Consider the following 15,923-nt stretch of genomic DNA (forward strand, 5'->3'; position numbering starts at 1 on the left):
TAAGGGTTTAAGAACAAACTCTGCCACCTGCTAGCTCGGTAGTTTCCATCAAGTCTTTATCAACAAAACAAGCCTAATATCAGCCACTTCCCTGGAAACTGAGTTGAAAATGCCTACCAATTTGTAAAAATGTATGTGGATGCTAGTCCTTGCTACACAGAAACAAGCAGCTGAAAGATGTTTTTAACCATGCCCCACTCCACCAGAAATGAAGGAATAAAGCTTTGGCTTTTGCACAGTTCATTTCTTCCTCTTCCTCATTGTTAAATCACTTCCACATGTCACACATGATCTTGCTTAAGTTCCCAACATCATCATGATAGAGTGAGGAGCTGGCATCATCATGTCCACTCTACAGCTTGCAAAAGTGGCAAAAAAAATGGGGGCTCCATCGAGGCACACCAACAGTGACAAAGATGACTTGAAAAGTAACAGGAGCTTATGGCTGTTTGCTTTATTAAGTTTGTGGCTTTTCTTAATCTGGCTTCTCCTTTTCTCACCCACAGGTCTATGAGACAGGAAGTCATCACTCTGCATTGGGTTTGTTCGTTCTTCTTATTTACTGGACAGGAGAGCTTTACTGTTGCTGCATCCTGATAAAGTACAAACAGGATATTTCTCATATTTTGTGCTCTGGTGGTATAGTTATTAACATACAACTTATTTTAGATCAGGCAATTGATTTGATCCAGCTTATATGCTGTGTAACTTTAGGCAAATTACTTAACCTCTCTGAGCCAATTTCTTTAATTGTAACACAGATATAATAGTTTCTCCTGCCTCCCACACAGACATAAGACATGAAAACATATAAATGATCATGTAAAGAAAATTTTATGAAGATTTAAGATATTTTGTTATATTTAATGTAGAATATGCAAGTATAATAGTTATTAGTATTATTCCTACTATCTTACTAGAAAACAATTCAGTAGGAGTCTTGCAATCAGGCAAGTAAAATAGCTCTGGATTTCAATTTATTTTTGTAAAAAAAAAAAAGGATGCAAATATTTTAGGAGAAAGAAAGTAAGATCTGTTAATTAAAGGTTAATTTTGGTCAGTGTTTTTAGAAAGTGCTTGGGGTCGTGTGCAGTACCTGATTGGTCTGTCTGTATTCATTTGGTAACATCTGCCCTACTGATCAGCACCTAGCACAGACAGAACCTCATAGAAGCTTAAGGCTAACATCTTTTGTAATAAAGGAGAAAGTACTATAGAAAGGCTGGCAATGCATTTCATCTGTTCCTGGGGAGAGTGACAAAGTGCAGTCCTTGATTTTGAAAAGATATTATTATTAAGACCCTGGATAAACACATGGTCATTTTCAATTAAAAATGAGTAAAATAGAGACTCAGAATTAAAAAATATGTTGCCAATGTTCCCCTTTAATAACATTATGAAATCTCCCAAAAATGTAACTAAAATTTAACCAAATTTGGTCACATTTAGAGAAAATGGCATGTCTAGGAATAAGCTTGCTACAAAACATATGGGTTTCTCTGGATGATATTCAGGCTTTAGTTAAGACTTATTGTAAGGCAACCATGGTCTGTGCAAGGTTCCATGTCTATGTAATAAATCTATGTCCAAATGAAAAATAGTAACTAAATATGATAGGCACCATTTTCTGCCAGGAAAAATAGTAAGTATTACTTTAGAGCAATGAACATCTTTGAACTCTTCATTGAGTTCTTATGGTTTGGATAATTTTTATTCTCTCACCATTTATAACTTGAGTACTTATACAGGTACTGAAAATGATTAACTCTGGAAATGAGTTCTTTATGGCACACATACCTTGCTTCAAAAAGTCCTAAAAGCATAATTCTGAAACTCCCCAAACTGATACATACTTTAATCTTAGGTGTGAAAAACTTTACCTCCAAAACACTTGTGGTGAGAAGGCTAAATCTGCAAAATCAAAACTCAACCTTCAGACTCTTCTTCCTTCACGGATACAGTCAGAATATTTCATCTGGGCTTCTTAAATCTAAGCCACTAACATGACTAAATTTTCTTCTTTTTTTCTATGTTTCCTACTAGCCGGGACTCATATGACTCCAGAGTGTAAGTATCTCCTATACCTACCACCTGTCAGCATTCAATGAGTTTCTAGTGATTGTGTTATAACATTATAAATGAAAATAATGTTTATGTCCATGTAGATCCCGATAAACTATAATGTAGCATACAATTGTTCATCAGTAAAATTATAATCACTATTAGGTGACTGAAAGATTTTTTTTTTAATCTTCAAAACTGACATAATGACTGTCAAAAGAATTATGAGAAATAATCCACTTAGATCTGTTCCGTTAACTGTTGGTTTTCTGTGGCAGGTTTCAACATGGAGATTATCGGAGGGAGAGAAGTGTCCCCTCACTCCAGGCCATTTATGGCGTCCCTGCAGTATGGCGGCGACCACATCTGCGGGGGAGTACTGATCCATCCTCAGTGGGTGCTCACAGCAGCCCACTGCCACTCTCGGTGAGTGTTCCTCGCTGTGTTCCCTCAAGTTGCCTAGAAAAGAAGCTCGCCTCTCCCGGGAGAAAATTCGATCTACCCTTGTGTGTGCTAAGTCACTTCAGTCGTGTCCAACTCTTTGTGACCCCATGGACTGTAGCCCGCCAGGCTTCTCTGTCCACGGGATTCTCCAGGCAAGAATACTGGAGTGGGTTACCATTTTCTTCTCCAGGGGATCTTCCTGACCCAGGGATCAAACCTGCGCCTCTTACGTCTCCTGCATTGGCAGGCAGGTTCTTTACCACTAGCACCACCTGATTTATCCTTAGCCTCTGTGATAACTGACCGATTGCAGTCGATTTTACCATCTCACACATCCTTGATTCTGCCCGAAGTTCTACTTTTCTGGGAGATCTAGACAACCTAATAGACAAATTCAAGTCCTTCATGTAATGCCAGGGAACACAGCAACAGTTGTAACTGAAAGCAGCAATGTTCCTGACCTTGTTAGGGGAAATCAGACATCCTGACTTTGCATCCTATTTTTAAAATGGGTTATAATAATTGTAGTACATAACTGCTTCATGGGGTTTTGAGGATTAAAAATTATCTATTTAAATATTTTTAAATACTTAAACAGATAAATTGCAATAGGTTGGCTTTGCTTATAGACTTTTAGACCCTTACCTTAACTCGCCTGCTCAATGCCTACCCCAGAAGCCTGAGTTCACAGTTTAGGAATCACAGCTATAAGGGGCAACAGTTTCCCTAGGTGAAAAAAAAAAAGTCTAGATGATTTACACAGAAAAAGAGGGGTTGAGTATTTTTCTGGGATACCTAAAATGAGAATATTTGTTGACAGACTATACCCTCTCACTCTAGGACTGCCTTGCTGCTGTTCAGTTGCTAAGTCGTGTCCCACTCTTTGCAACCCCATGGAACGCAGCACGCCAGGCTTCTCTGTGCTTTGGAATTTGCTCAAATTCATGTCCGTTGAGTCAGTGATGCTGTCTAATCATCACACCCTCTGCTGCCCCTTTCTCCTCTTGCCTTCAAACTTCCCCAGCATCAGGGTCTTTCCCGATGAGTCAGGTCTTCCCATCAGGCGGCCAAAGTATTGGGAGCTTCAGCTTCAGCGTCAGTCCCTCCAATGAATATTTAGGGTTCATTTCCTGTAGAATTGACTGGTTTGATCTCCTTGGAGTCCAGGGGACTGTCCAGGGTCTTCTTACTTCAGCTAAAAATATCCAAAACCCTTCTTGGGATGCTGCAAACATCACCAAGGGAAAAGCAATAGAAAACTATTTTGGTGTTTGTTGTTTTATTTGCTTGTTTTGGTTTGGGGGAGTTGTTTTTTGTTTGTATATTTCTTCTTTATCTTTCTTGCCTGAATAAGCTAAAAAATAAGAAAAGATGAACCTTCCCCTTTCCTTACAAACATGACAGCACCACACTTAAGAACCTCTTAGCCATAATCATTTGCTCTCTAGGCATCAGTTATATATCTAAATGAAACAACTGAATTGACCTTGCTTTCATATTTTGGGGATTTTGTTTGTTTGCCACATTTTAATGAGACTGTTTGAACACAAATGAGAAATTTTGAAGCCTGCAAACTATGTGCACTTCTGTTTTATTTCTAAATAGCAAGCCACTAATTTCTGACTTTTTAACATGGCTACTTCATTTAAGCGGGGTTCTTGCTGTCACAGAAATAACACTCGTGTACACATCACTTCTGTCCTTTCTAGGGCATTTGTCCTCTGGGGATCAGTTAGGCAGAGGGTGACCATCGATAAATGTTCATTCAATTTCAAATACGCACACTTCAGATATGCTTGTGGTTACACATTCAAATGAATTATAACCTCCCCAGACATGGAGCTTGATTTATTATAAATGCTGAACAAATGCTGGATAGAAAAAAGGGAAATAAATTGGAGAAGAAGGGTTTTTTGGGTTTTGCTAAGCTAAAAGCACATTATGTGACATCCTTTGTAAGCCATAAAGGGCTACTCAAAGGAGAAAAGTGAGAGTGTTAGTCACTCAGTCGTGTCCAACTCTTTGCAACCCCATGAACTGTAGCCCACCAGGCTTCTCTGTCCATGGAATTCTCCAGGCAAGAATACTGGAGTGGATAGCCAACTACCCAAAGATAAATAGTATTATTAAGTTGAATTCTAAATTTTGTCAGATGAACTTGATTCAGTAGAAATACATTCACAAATTGAAAAATGGGGAAAAAAGAATCTTGGAATTAAAAAAAAATTGCTAAATATTGTTTTAAATGGCTGGAGTTTAAAAGAACTCCAGAATATGTGGCTCAGATTTCCTCTACAGGACACTTGGGTGTAAAAATGTAGGCATATTGGTGCTTAGAAAAATATTAAACTTTATGAAATCCAAAATATTTATGAAATAGTTCAATGGTGGCTTCCCACAAATGTACTCCCAAGTATCCTGTGGGAATAACTTAGTAATGCTAGACCCCTCTCTCAGCAAAATGGTGAAGGAGGCCAAATCTGGGGTGTTCCCTTCTCACTACCCATCCACACTAAGTTTTTCACTTAGTCCCCTTTGTTAGTTGCCATGCTGATTATAAAAGGAAACTGGCAAAAAGAAAAAAATAGTGTCTTATATAATCTTATTTTTAGCATTTCAATTTATCAGAAGCAAAACTCTCACCAAGTCTTGCCTACTGTCCTCCTGAGTCTCTACCAATGCCTTCTCCCAGTGAACACTCGCCCCATCACGTCACCTGCTTAGTGAAAGTCACTCCGACTGTTTGCGACCCCGTGGACTATAGTCCATGGAATTCTCCAGGCCAGAATACTGGAGTGGGTAGCCTTTCCCTTCTCCAGGGGATCTTCCCAACCCAGAGATCGAGCCCAGGTCTCCCGCATTGTGGGTGGATTCTTTACCAGCTGAGCCACAAGGGAAGCCATGTCACCTGCTTAACCAGCATATTATAGATAGAACCCCACCTCCGCCCCTTCCATATGGCCTCATTCCATTGCAAATCTCTCAAGGCTCCTAGAGTAGAATGGTTACAAATTCAGACCTTGGGTTCAAACCAACAGGGCTTTAATCCTACTTTCACTGCATCCTGGAGCCTCTGCTTAGTATCAGTGGGACTTTCTCAAGTCTGTTAATGTATCTGATCATCAATTTCCTCATCTGCAAAATGGGGATGATCATCATACCTCCCTCACAGGGCTATGGTGAGGTTTAAATGAGGGAAAATATGTGAAATGCTTAGCACAAAACCTGACACGCTAAAATAATTTAATAAATGTCGTCTAATATTATAATGTTATATTGGACATGAATCTGAGCAAGCTTCAGGAGACAGTGGAGGACAGAGGAGCCTGGTGTGCTTCAGTCCATGAGGTCACAGAGTCAGACATGACTTATCAACTGAACAACAATAATGCTATATTAATATCTGTGTATCTGTACCGCCCATGGTAATCACTCGGGAACAAATTTCATGATCCAGTCATGTTGATGGAATGAAACCATAATAGCCCATCTCTGACAGCCTGGTCATTCCCTTCTCTCTTATGCAAGAGACCTCAAAATAATAGGAACCCCAGAGGAATGGGTCTAAGCAGAAACACTGCTCAGTGCCAAGGCAGACTGGCAGAGGAAGTAAGAGGCTTGAAGGGACTTGGCATGAGGCTTATAAAGTTGCCATGCAGCCAAACAGCTCCGGATGATTCTGAAGCTGGTCTTTGGACCACCCATAGGGAAACACTGTGCTGTGCAAATGAGACGCTGGTATTGTTGCTTCTCCTCCATGGGAATTCCAACCTGAATTTAGCGAAGGACATGAGATTCTGGGACTCAGGTAATTCCAGGTATCCTGTGAGCAGAAAATATTGACCTTTGTAGTACAGATTACAGTTGAACTGTATCTAGAAACAGAAAATTCAAAAAACATTCGTGGTCTGCTTGGGTTGTTTTTGGTATTCACATGTCCCAGAGGAGACAAAAAGTAAACAAAACACTTCAAAGTCATTAACAAATCAAGGAAATTGGTAAAAGATGAAGGAAAACCAGACATTTTCTCTGCACCCTTCCCCTAGTCAGAATTCATCTTCCACATCCCAGATTCATATCTCCCAGCCTTTCTGTGTTAGTTATTTATGTACATATCTGTCTTCTCTATTTTATCAGTAGCCCCAGGGATTTTATATTATCCTTCCCTTCCACAGTTTTGGATTTAGCAGGTACACTGAATTTGAGTCTGAATCAATCCTAGGAAATCCAATCCACATCCTTTGAGAAATTTCATCCCCATCCTGATTTTGCAACAGGCAAATTTTTCAACAAATAGAGCTGAAATTCTCAAAACAAACTCTTTTGGTAGAAACCCCAAAGTGTTAATTCCCGGCAGTCAGAGCCCTACCATACACAAACCCATTTAAGCACAGTCATGCACTGGTTCCCCAAACCTGCAACAAACTTTTCTTCTTTTTTCTGTATGTCTCTGTGCTCTTTTTAAATTTTTGCTAATCTTTATTCATCTATATATATGTGTGTGTGTTTGGGCTTCCCTGGTAGCTCAGCTGATAAAGAACCTGCCTGGAATGCAGAAGACCTGGGTTCAATTCCTGAGCTGGGAAGATTCCCCTGGAGAAGCGCATGGCAACCCATGCCAGTATTCTTGCCTGGGGAATCCCCATGGCAGGCTACAGTTCATGGGGTCGCAAAGAGTCGGACATGACTGACCAGCTAAGCACAACATAGAACAGCATGTATGTGTGTTTATCAGATATGTGTGTTTTTATTGTAATCTGCCCTGACCTTTTCCATATGACAATGAAATAGTTACATGCAAACAAATATAATTCTTTTTTATCACCTTCCTTGTTCAAAAAAGGCTTCAAAGTTGGGTGTTTCCTGAGAATACATATAAAAATGGGACATCTTTGTAGAATGCAAGTGGTTCCAAAATGCAGTGAAAGTGTTAGTTGCTCCCGTTGTGTCTAACTCTTTGCAACCCCATGGAGTGTAGCCTGCCAGGCTCCTCTGTCCATGGGATTTCCCAGGCAAGAATACGTGAAGTGGGTTGCCATTTCCTTCTCCAGGGGATCTTCCCCACCAAGGAATCAAATCTGCATTGGCAGGCAGATTCTTTACTGCTGAGCCACCAGGGAAGCCCAGAGTTGAGTCTTTTCCTTTTAGTTATTAAAATATTTAATGTTGGGAAGGTGAATAAACTTGAATTCAGTCACTTAGGATTTTCCTTCTTTCCCCCCACAGTTCGGCACTAGTTCTGAAATTCTTTTGCAATGCTGGGGAATTGGACTGGGATGGATTTGGCCCTTGTTTTCATCCTTTCATTATTGGGCTCATGACCTCTGTCACTCCACCTAATCCTGAACAGGTTACCGTGAAACTGGTTCTTATTCCTGTATGTATATGGCCTCTCCGCCATTTCTATTCCCCACTGGAAGATTGGGGAATCATTCTGTGTGTCTATTCTTTTTGCTTTTTTCAGGTTTGCCAAAAGCCAGTCTTCCAAAGTGGTTTTAGGAGCACACTCTCTCTCAAAGAATGAGGCCTCCAAGCAAACATTTGAGATTAAAAAATTCATACGATTCCCAGAATTTTCATTAGACCCTAAATCAAATGATATTATGCTGGTTAAGGTATGTAGCATTGTATTCCTTCAATTTCTCCAACATTCTTATACCTCATAGTTCAGTTGTTAAATCATCTAACAAAGCATTTTGTTAGCATTCTCCCTCTGTTCAAGGTGATGTGTTGTGACATATTCTATTAAGGCTCATTGTACTCCATCTAATGCCTTGAAAGAAAAAAAATGTACCATAAACATGCCTGGGCTATGTTTATACAAGGAAAAACAGCTCTGATGTTCACATATGTGGGAGGAGAACATCCCAACAGGCCCAAGGATCCATACTGCAAGCTTTTTCTCCCAATGATTTTCTCATTAGCAAGTGAAAAGTACAAGTCACATACAACAGAGCCAAGCAAGTGACTTCAGGGACACAGAAGTGAGTTACAACTTAGTCTAGACCATATTAAGTCCAGTCCAAACTCAGTCTAGACCATACTCAAGGGTCCTATCCAGCAGGAAAGAGCCCAGCCCTCAAAGTCATGACCTATGGATGTTATTCCACAGAAAATCATCCAATGCAGAGTAAAGGCCAATTGGCTTGAGACTGGGCAAAATTCCTGCTCTATGTAAGCTTCCTCCCTGAGCATCACTGAGCTCTAAAGGGAATGATGAGCATGTTCAGAAAAGCAACAACCACAAACGCAGCTGCGGGCTACCACCAAAGTAGATTCAAGAAGAAGGACGCCCTCAGAGAACAGAGGGACCACACATACATCGCTCGGACTAATCACAAAATACTACTGGGGATAAACGATCATTTATTCTCTTTTTAATCTGTCAGCTTCACACGGCCGCAATACTCAACAGACATGTCCAACTGCTTCACCCAAGAACTAAAAATGATATCACAGCTGGAACAAAATGCCAGGTTATTGGCTGGGGAGCTACTGACCCAGAATTCATAACCCCCTCGGATACCCTGCGAGAAGTCACTGTCACTGTCATAAATCGAAAAACGTGCAACAGCCGAGATTATTACAACCACAACCCTATTATAACTAGAACCATGCTATGTGCAGGAGACGCCAGAGGCCAGAAGGACTCCTGTCAGGTAAGAATCCCTCACTCAAACAGGCATTTTAGGGTGCTGGGCCATAGTCAAGCTCTATCTGCACACTCACAGCGAGGAGCAGAGGCGTGGCGAACACAGCATCACAACTCCAAAAAGGTGCTCTCCCATCCTGCACAGCCTTCACTGTACTTTCTCATCTGCCACTGCAAGTAAGCCGTAGAACTTGTGAAACACACAGTTAGCACTCATTAATGTTTGTTAATCAGGGTAATGGACTACATCTGATAACTTTTACAGGCTTCCTCTGAGGGGTACTACCCTCCTTAGAAAGCCTACCAACCCTGAGGTCACAAGTGGTGACTAGGAAATAATCTCTCAATCCCTGACCCACCCCAGCTTTAAACTAATCAATATGTGCATGCATGCTCGATCACTTCAGTTGTGTCCTACTCTTTGTGACTCTATGGACTGTAGCCCACCAGGCTCCTCTGTCCATGGGGTTATCCAGGCAAGAATACTGGAGTGGGTTACCATGCCCTCCTCCAGGGGATCTTCCTGACCCAAGGATTGAACCCATGTCTCCTTATCTCCTGCGTTGCAGGCAAATTCTTTACTGTTGAGCCACCGGGTAAGCCCCTAAACTAATTAACACAGAGGTCTTATAAAATTCAAATGCAAAAAGATCAAATGTATATTAAACATTCTGTGTTTCTTAAATAATGTTGACTGCTAACTGACTAAAAGAACATCAGTCATGTTTTTCAAAATCTTTGTTTTTTGAGGCATTAAAAAAAAAAAAAAGGAATTCCCTGGTGTCTTAGTAGGTAAAGAACCCTCCTGCAATGCAGACCAGGTTTAATCCCTGGGTAGGGAAGATCCCCTGGAGAAGGAAATGGCAACCCATTCGTTTTCTTGCCTGGGAAATCCCATGGACCAAGAAGCCTGGTGGGCTATAGTACATGGGGTCTCAAAGAGTCAGACACAACGGAATGACTAAACAGCCACCATGTTAACAGGTGATGAAGGCTACCTAGCACAGATGGATTACTTTAAAAAAACAAACATTCGCATACTATATTATACATTTTTTAAAGGGAGGATCTGATGATCTCAAAGATGATGTGTGACTGCAGTGCCCCAAGATTGTCACCCCCAAACCTCTATTTTCATGGCCAACCAAGCGCAAGCTGCATGGCAGCAGAGACAAAGGCTGCTCTTTAGATTCAAAACCCAGCTCCTTATCTGAAAGGCCAGGCTTACTTCTCTATTACCTTGTCACTTTCCTTGACAGAATTTTTGTTACATGTTTTGTTGTCAGAGTGAGTCCTCAAGGATCTGTTCATTGGGCAAGTATTTACTAAGTTCAGAGCCCCATGTTCAATCCTATGACAATGGAAAATATATATATAATAGAGATGGTAGAGTGCCCACCACCAAGACATTTACTCTAATACATTGCTCTTTTCTCTCAGCCTCAATAGCCACTTGATTTCAAACCCAAGAGCACCAAAATGAAATTCATAATTTTAAAAATTTCTTTTATTTCAGTGGATTATTTCAAACTTCCTTGTCTACCCATATCTTAATGAAAAAAGCTCAACAGTCCCACTGACTGCTAAAAGACACACATATATACATAGTCTTTGAGACAGTGACATGGACAAAGAGGCAGACAGACAAATGGACAGAACCATGGTTCTGGATGGAGAGAGAGACACAGAGAACCTATACTGCTCAGAGGCTGTATCAGGCACTCCACAGGACACAAAGAAACCAATGACCCAGATAATAATCGTTTGATGGTTATTAACAGTTGATGGTCCAAAAGTTCAACATCTTCTTGCCAAATATCTGCCCGTTTTCTTCCTTCCAGGGTGACTCAGGGGGCCCCTTGATCTGCAAAGGTGCCTTTCATGCCTTAGTTTCTGGAGGTCCTAAATGTGGTGATGCCAAGAAACCTGGAATCTACATCCTATTAACCCGGAAATACCAAGCTTGGATCAAAAGCAACTTGGCCCCATCTCATGCAGACTAAGACTACAGATGATTTTCTTGGCTCTATCAGTTACTTGTTTTCATTTTTGTTTCATAATGTGTTCCACAGGCTAACTTACCTGCACAGGTACTTGAATGTAGTTAAAGTAGAGCACAGTTAGGGTCCACTCCTGACCTGTTAGGACTGATTTTGTTGAGGAATCAAGTTCTTTTTCACATGTACCACTGATGTATTTCTACTATGCTGCTTTTATTCTGAATAAAGTTTAGAAGAGTGTCTATTTGTCTTGTATGGAAATAAAATACAAGGAATGATATGTCCCCCAACTCAATCTACACCCCCACAAAGGACAAAAAGATGATTAAAAAAGACAGTTGTGGCATCACCTTCAACCATGTTTATGTTGTTATTTCTGCTATATCATTCTTAAAGCTGTATTTTTAAAATTATTGGTGTTGTTCAGTTGCTAAGTCATGTCTGAAGAAACACTAAATTCAAGCATCCCAGCTCAAGTGAAAAGAAAATCATCAAGGTTTATACAAATATTTAGATAGTGCTTATTATTTTTATGTCACATTTTCTTCCAAACAGGATTTAAAGCAACATATAAAAATACCTGCAATAAAAAAATGTGAAATTAAAAACAATTTTCCCTCAAAAAAATAGAAATACCATGTGATCCATCAATTTCACTTTCAAATATTTGTCTGAAGAAAATTAAAACACTACCTCAAAAAGATATACGCACCCCATGTTCATTGCAATGATCCCTGGTGATGCAGAGGTAAAGAAATTGCCTGCCAATGCAGGAGACTCAGATCAGGAAGACCCCCCTGGAGAAGGAAATGGCAACCCATTCTAGTATTCTTGCCTGGAGAATGCTATAGATTGGCGGATTACAGTCTACGTGGTTGCAAAGAGTCAGACACAACTTAGCAAGTAAATAACAACATGTTCATTGCAGAACTATTTACAATAGCCAAGATATGGAAATGACTTAAATAGCTATTAATGGATGATAAATAAAGAAATTGTGGTTTATACACACACACATACATACACACACACACATACACACACACACAATGGAATATTATTCAACCGTAAAAAGTAATGAAATCTTGCCATTTTCAAAAACATAGATGGACCTTGAGGGCATTATGCTAAATGAAATGTCAGACAGAGAAATACAAATACTAAATGACCTCTCTTATATGTAGAATCTTAAAAAAAAAGATCACAGATACAGAGAACAGATTGGTGGTTGCCAGAGGTGGAGGGTAAGGAGTAAGAGAAATGGGTAAAGAGGGTCTAAAGGTAAATAAATGTAATTAAATAGCTAATTAATTAAAACAAATAGTAATTTGGTGAAGGAATTGAGACAAGGAGGAAATGAGAGTGAAAAAGAGAAGATGAACATAGGAACGTTGTTAATACTCAAAGTACCACAATTTCTTCCCTACACTTTTGCTAGAAGGAGCCATATTTGGCCCTATGAATCAATGCAGAGAGATCAACACAATCAGTTATATGAATTACAGTATCCAAGAAATAAAAATACTGTTTTTCCAGAAGTAGAGCCACTGGTGCTGGAAACAGAACTGTCTTCCATAATCCCCTTAAGAAAGACATAGTGCCATGGTTCATATGTTTCTACCAAAGGCATCACGATAACCTGAAAGATGTTTTGGAATATAGACTGTTCTGGCTCCTTACCTAGAGATTCAGATTGAACAGGGTTGAGGTGGGCCTGAAAATCTGCACTGTTTAAAAGCAGTGTAGTTGATTCTAATAAATGCTCAAATCTGAAAGCCACCGATAATGAACATCCTTAATAACATCTTACAAAAAAAGAACAATAAATCTCATGGCTTTTTTTTTTTTTTAACAAATCCTTCAATATGAATTGACACTTGAAGACCAAAGTGCAATTCAGTAGGGCCACTGGAGGGTCTTAGCTGTCCTTGATTGTGGTGGTCCAGTGATTACGGTGATAACAATTTCTAATTTGAATGGGCGTAGCAGAGCATGGGCGCATAATCCAGGCTTCTCTTTCAATGGTCAGCAGTCAAAGGATTCATCTCAGCCTTTACATTTAATCTGGGTTTCAGAAGAGAAATAATGCTCTTTTCCATGTGACGGCATTGAGTTTTCTTGCATTCATATAGAAATAGATTCTTTTATGCTTGTTTGTTTATTGTCATGGCTTTTAGAAACATTAGCCAGAGCTATTTGACTATGAATACTTACAAATGGAAGCACTGTGTTAAAAAGGAATCTAATTAAAATTATAGAACTACTTTGAGAAAAAGTAGAAAATGATTCTTTAAAAATTACATTTTAGCATCATTTTGAATCATTGAAAGTATACTAATTATGATCTAGAAATCCAAGATTATATTTCATAAGAAAAAGAGAGGGGGGGTTATTAGAAACTCTGGACTCACTGTTAAAAAAATAATTATCTAAATTTCAAATCCATGGAACATATCGTTGTAAGTCTCTTTAATATAACAAAAGGACTGTTGAGATTTCCTCGGATTGCAGTTGGTGAGTATCCTGATAATTTGTTGCTAAAAACCTGAGAGTTGTGTTTTGATTTTAGACTCCATGCTGTTCACATCCAATAGTCCACACCAGATCAGATTGCCAGAGAGGAAGTTTCTGTCAACAGCTATGGAAGTTCTGGTGACTCTGAAATTGGAAGATAAACAGTTTATTTTGACCAGCAGCTGATGATGGAGCCTACAATTGAAAAGTATCCCTCATCCTTTCAGGGAAGTAATATTTTATTAAACATACCAAAATCTTCCCAAAATAGCCTAAAAGAATATAGCATTTTAGTGTGGGGAATTCTGTCTTTGAGGGCTTATTTGATTCCATCTATGGCCTCAATACTTTGGCCACCTCATGCAAAGAGTTGACTCCTTAGAAAAGACCCTGATGCTGGGAGGGATTGGGGGCAGGAGGAGAAGGGGACGACAGAGGATGAGATGGCTGGATGGCATCACCGACTCGATGGGCATGAATTTGAGTAAACTCCAGGAGTTGGTGATGGACAGGGAGGCCTGGCGTGCTGCGATTCATGGGGTCGCAAAGAGTCAGACATGACTGAGTGACTGAACTGAACTGAACTGATGGCCTCAAAGATAAGATAAGAGTCAAAATGAGGCATATTTTAAAAGTTCTCTTATTTGAATTTTTTTAAATTCTTAATTTAAAATTTAAACATTTTTAAACTGCTCAAAGGTTTTAGGGGAACATATTATCTGTTGTCATTCTGAGTTATCCCACCTTCTCCTTTCCTCATAACTGTGGACAGAATATATTTGCATTCCTCACAGACACAGGAAAAACTTCATGCTTTATTTTATGTCTATCCAGTTTTAATAAAAAGTGATAGCACTGAAAACAATTAGGTCCAAATATAATCAGTATTAATGCAGGTGAGCAATTAAACTGACATAGGACTAGGTAACAGTTTTTGCACAAAATAAATCCCAGCTCACCCTGAAACAATCAGAAGACTAGTACTTCAGAGTTTGATCGTTTCAGAAAGTTATCTCATTAAAGGAGAGCTGCTCTCAGTTAGTCAGGCCCCTCTTCCTCTTTGACAAAGCTCTCCATTTGGGAAAGGACACACGTGTGATGAGGGAGAAAACAGACTGTCCAAGGGAAAAATACTCAGATCTGTCAAAAAGCTTACAATTCCACAAGATTACTGAGACACACGTGAAAGCTACCCATGCATTATCTTATGAGTTCTTTGAGTACCAAGTCATTCTGACTCAACAGTTGTGTTCCTTGAATTCAAGATTCAGCCCTGCTTTCAGGCTTTCACATGTTGACTTCCTGTTTACAAATGTTAACTGTTTTAGTCTTTTTGCTGAGTCATACCAGTCAACTCTAGACTGACATACCCTCCTCTTCACCTTTTATCCTCCACCACGAAAGGGTTATGTTCATTTTCTAGTTTTAACAGTAAATGTCTATGTAACAGCCTATTAGAGGCAGCATATGGGGCTTTACTGAGGCATCTCCTGAGAACTTAGAAGTAAGTAGAGTTAAATTGCCCTCTGAGAGTTAAATTTTTAACAGAATTAAAATTGTAAACTCCACACATACTGGGTTAGAGTGGAAATACACAAATCACTCTGAAGAGACAGTGAGGTTCCCAAGTCTACAAGATAGGCTGTAATCAGCTTGAAAGTGAACAATTCTCAAGAGCATCCCAATCAGAATGATAGGAGGATGTCTGGGGATACAGGGAAGAGGGGGAGATGAGTCCTTACACCTGTCTTCTGATCCCACAGCAAGCCCATCCTGCCTTTAGCCTAATTCCACTAGGCATTCAGATGATTTATCTGGTCTTTTTCTAATTCCATGCTCACCAAGCAAACTTCTGTGAGCATTTTGCTCCCTGAGACAGTTATTTCTTATTGCAAAATAATAATAAACACTTTGCTTTCCTACACCTATGGGTTTTTTTTTTTTACCTTTCAATTAAGGGTATTTGATTTTCTCTTTAAGACTCATATCTACTTCCAGTGTGCTTTAAAATGAAAAAATCAAGTTTCAATCCCTACAGTAATGAAGATTAAGCCTGAATCTTGGTAAATTTGCCAACACAATGATTTTAACTACCCCATAAGACATTTCAACAGATCTACAACCTGCCTTTCCCTCAGAGAGTACTTGGGCCATCCCTGCTCTGGCCACAGATACTCACATTTGGAGTATCTCTAAATGAGTATCTCTACACATTCCCATTGGTACTCTGATCATCCAATAACACCCAGAAA

General features: G+C 39.6%; 1 protein-coding gene across 1 annotated transcript; it reads left to right on the forward strand.

The window, feature by feature from the left end:
• The first annotated feature begins 1,884 nt into the window (after positions 1-1,884).
• Positions 1,885-11,397, forward strand: GZMK (granzyme K). The gene is made up of 5 exons (XM_020897120.2): positions 1,885-2,067; positions 2,340-2,487; positions 7,970-8,120; positions 8,895-9,164; positions 10,999-11,397. The coding sequence occupies exons 1-5, from the start codon at positions 2,004-2,006 to the stop codon at positions 11,158-11,160; spliced, it is 795 nt and encodes a 264-aa protein (XP_020752779.2). The 5' UTR covers positions 1,885-2,003; the 3' UTR covers positions 11,161-11,397.
• The last annotated feature ends 4,526 nt before the right edge of the window (positions 11,398-15,923 follow it).

The sequence above is a fragment of the Odocoileus virginianus genome, chromosome 14 (genome assembly GCF_023699985.2).
Source record: "Odocoileus virginianus isolate 20LAN1187 ecotype Illinois chromosome 14, Ovbor_1.2, whole genome shotgun sequence".
NCBI lineage: Eukaryota > Metazoa > Chordata > Mammalia > Artiodactyla > Cervidae > Odocoileus > Odocoileus virginianus.

Excerpts from the sequence above, each read along its gene's own strand:
- GZMK (XM_020897120.2), top strand. The coding sequence starts at position 2,004 with ATGACTAAATTTTCTTCTTTTTTTCTATGTTTCCTACTAGCCGGGACT. Across the intron at positions 2,488-7,969 it reads GCAGCCCACTGCCACTCTCG|GTTTGCCAAAAGCCAGTCTT; the intron begins GTGAGTGTTCCT and ends TGCTTTTTTCAG. Across the intron at positions 8,121-8,894 it reads ATGATATTATGCTGGTTAAG|CTTCACACGGCCGCAATACT; the intron begins GTATGTAGCATT and ends TTAATCTGTCAG.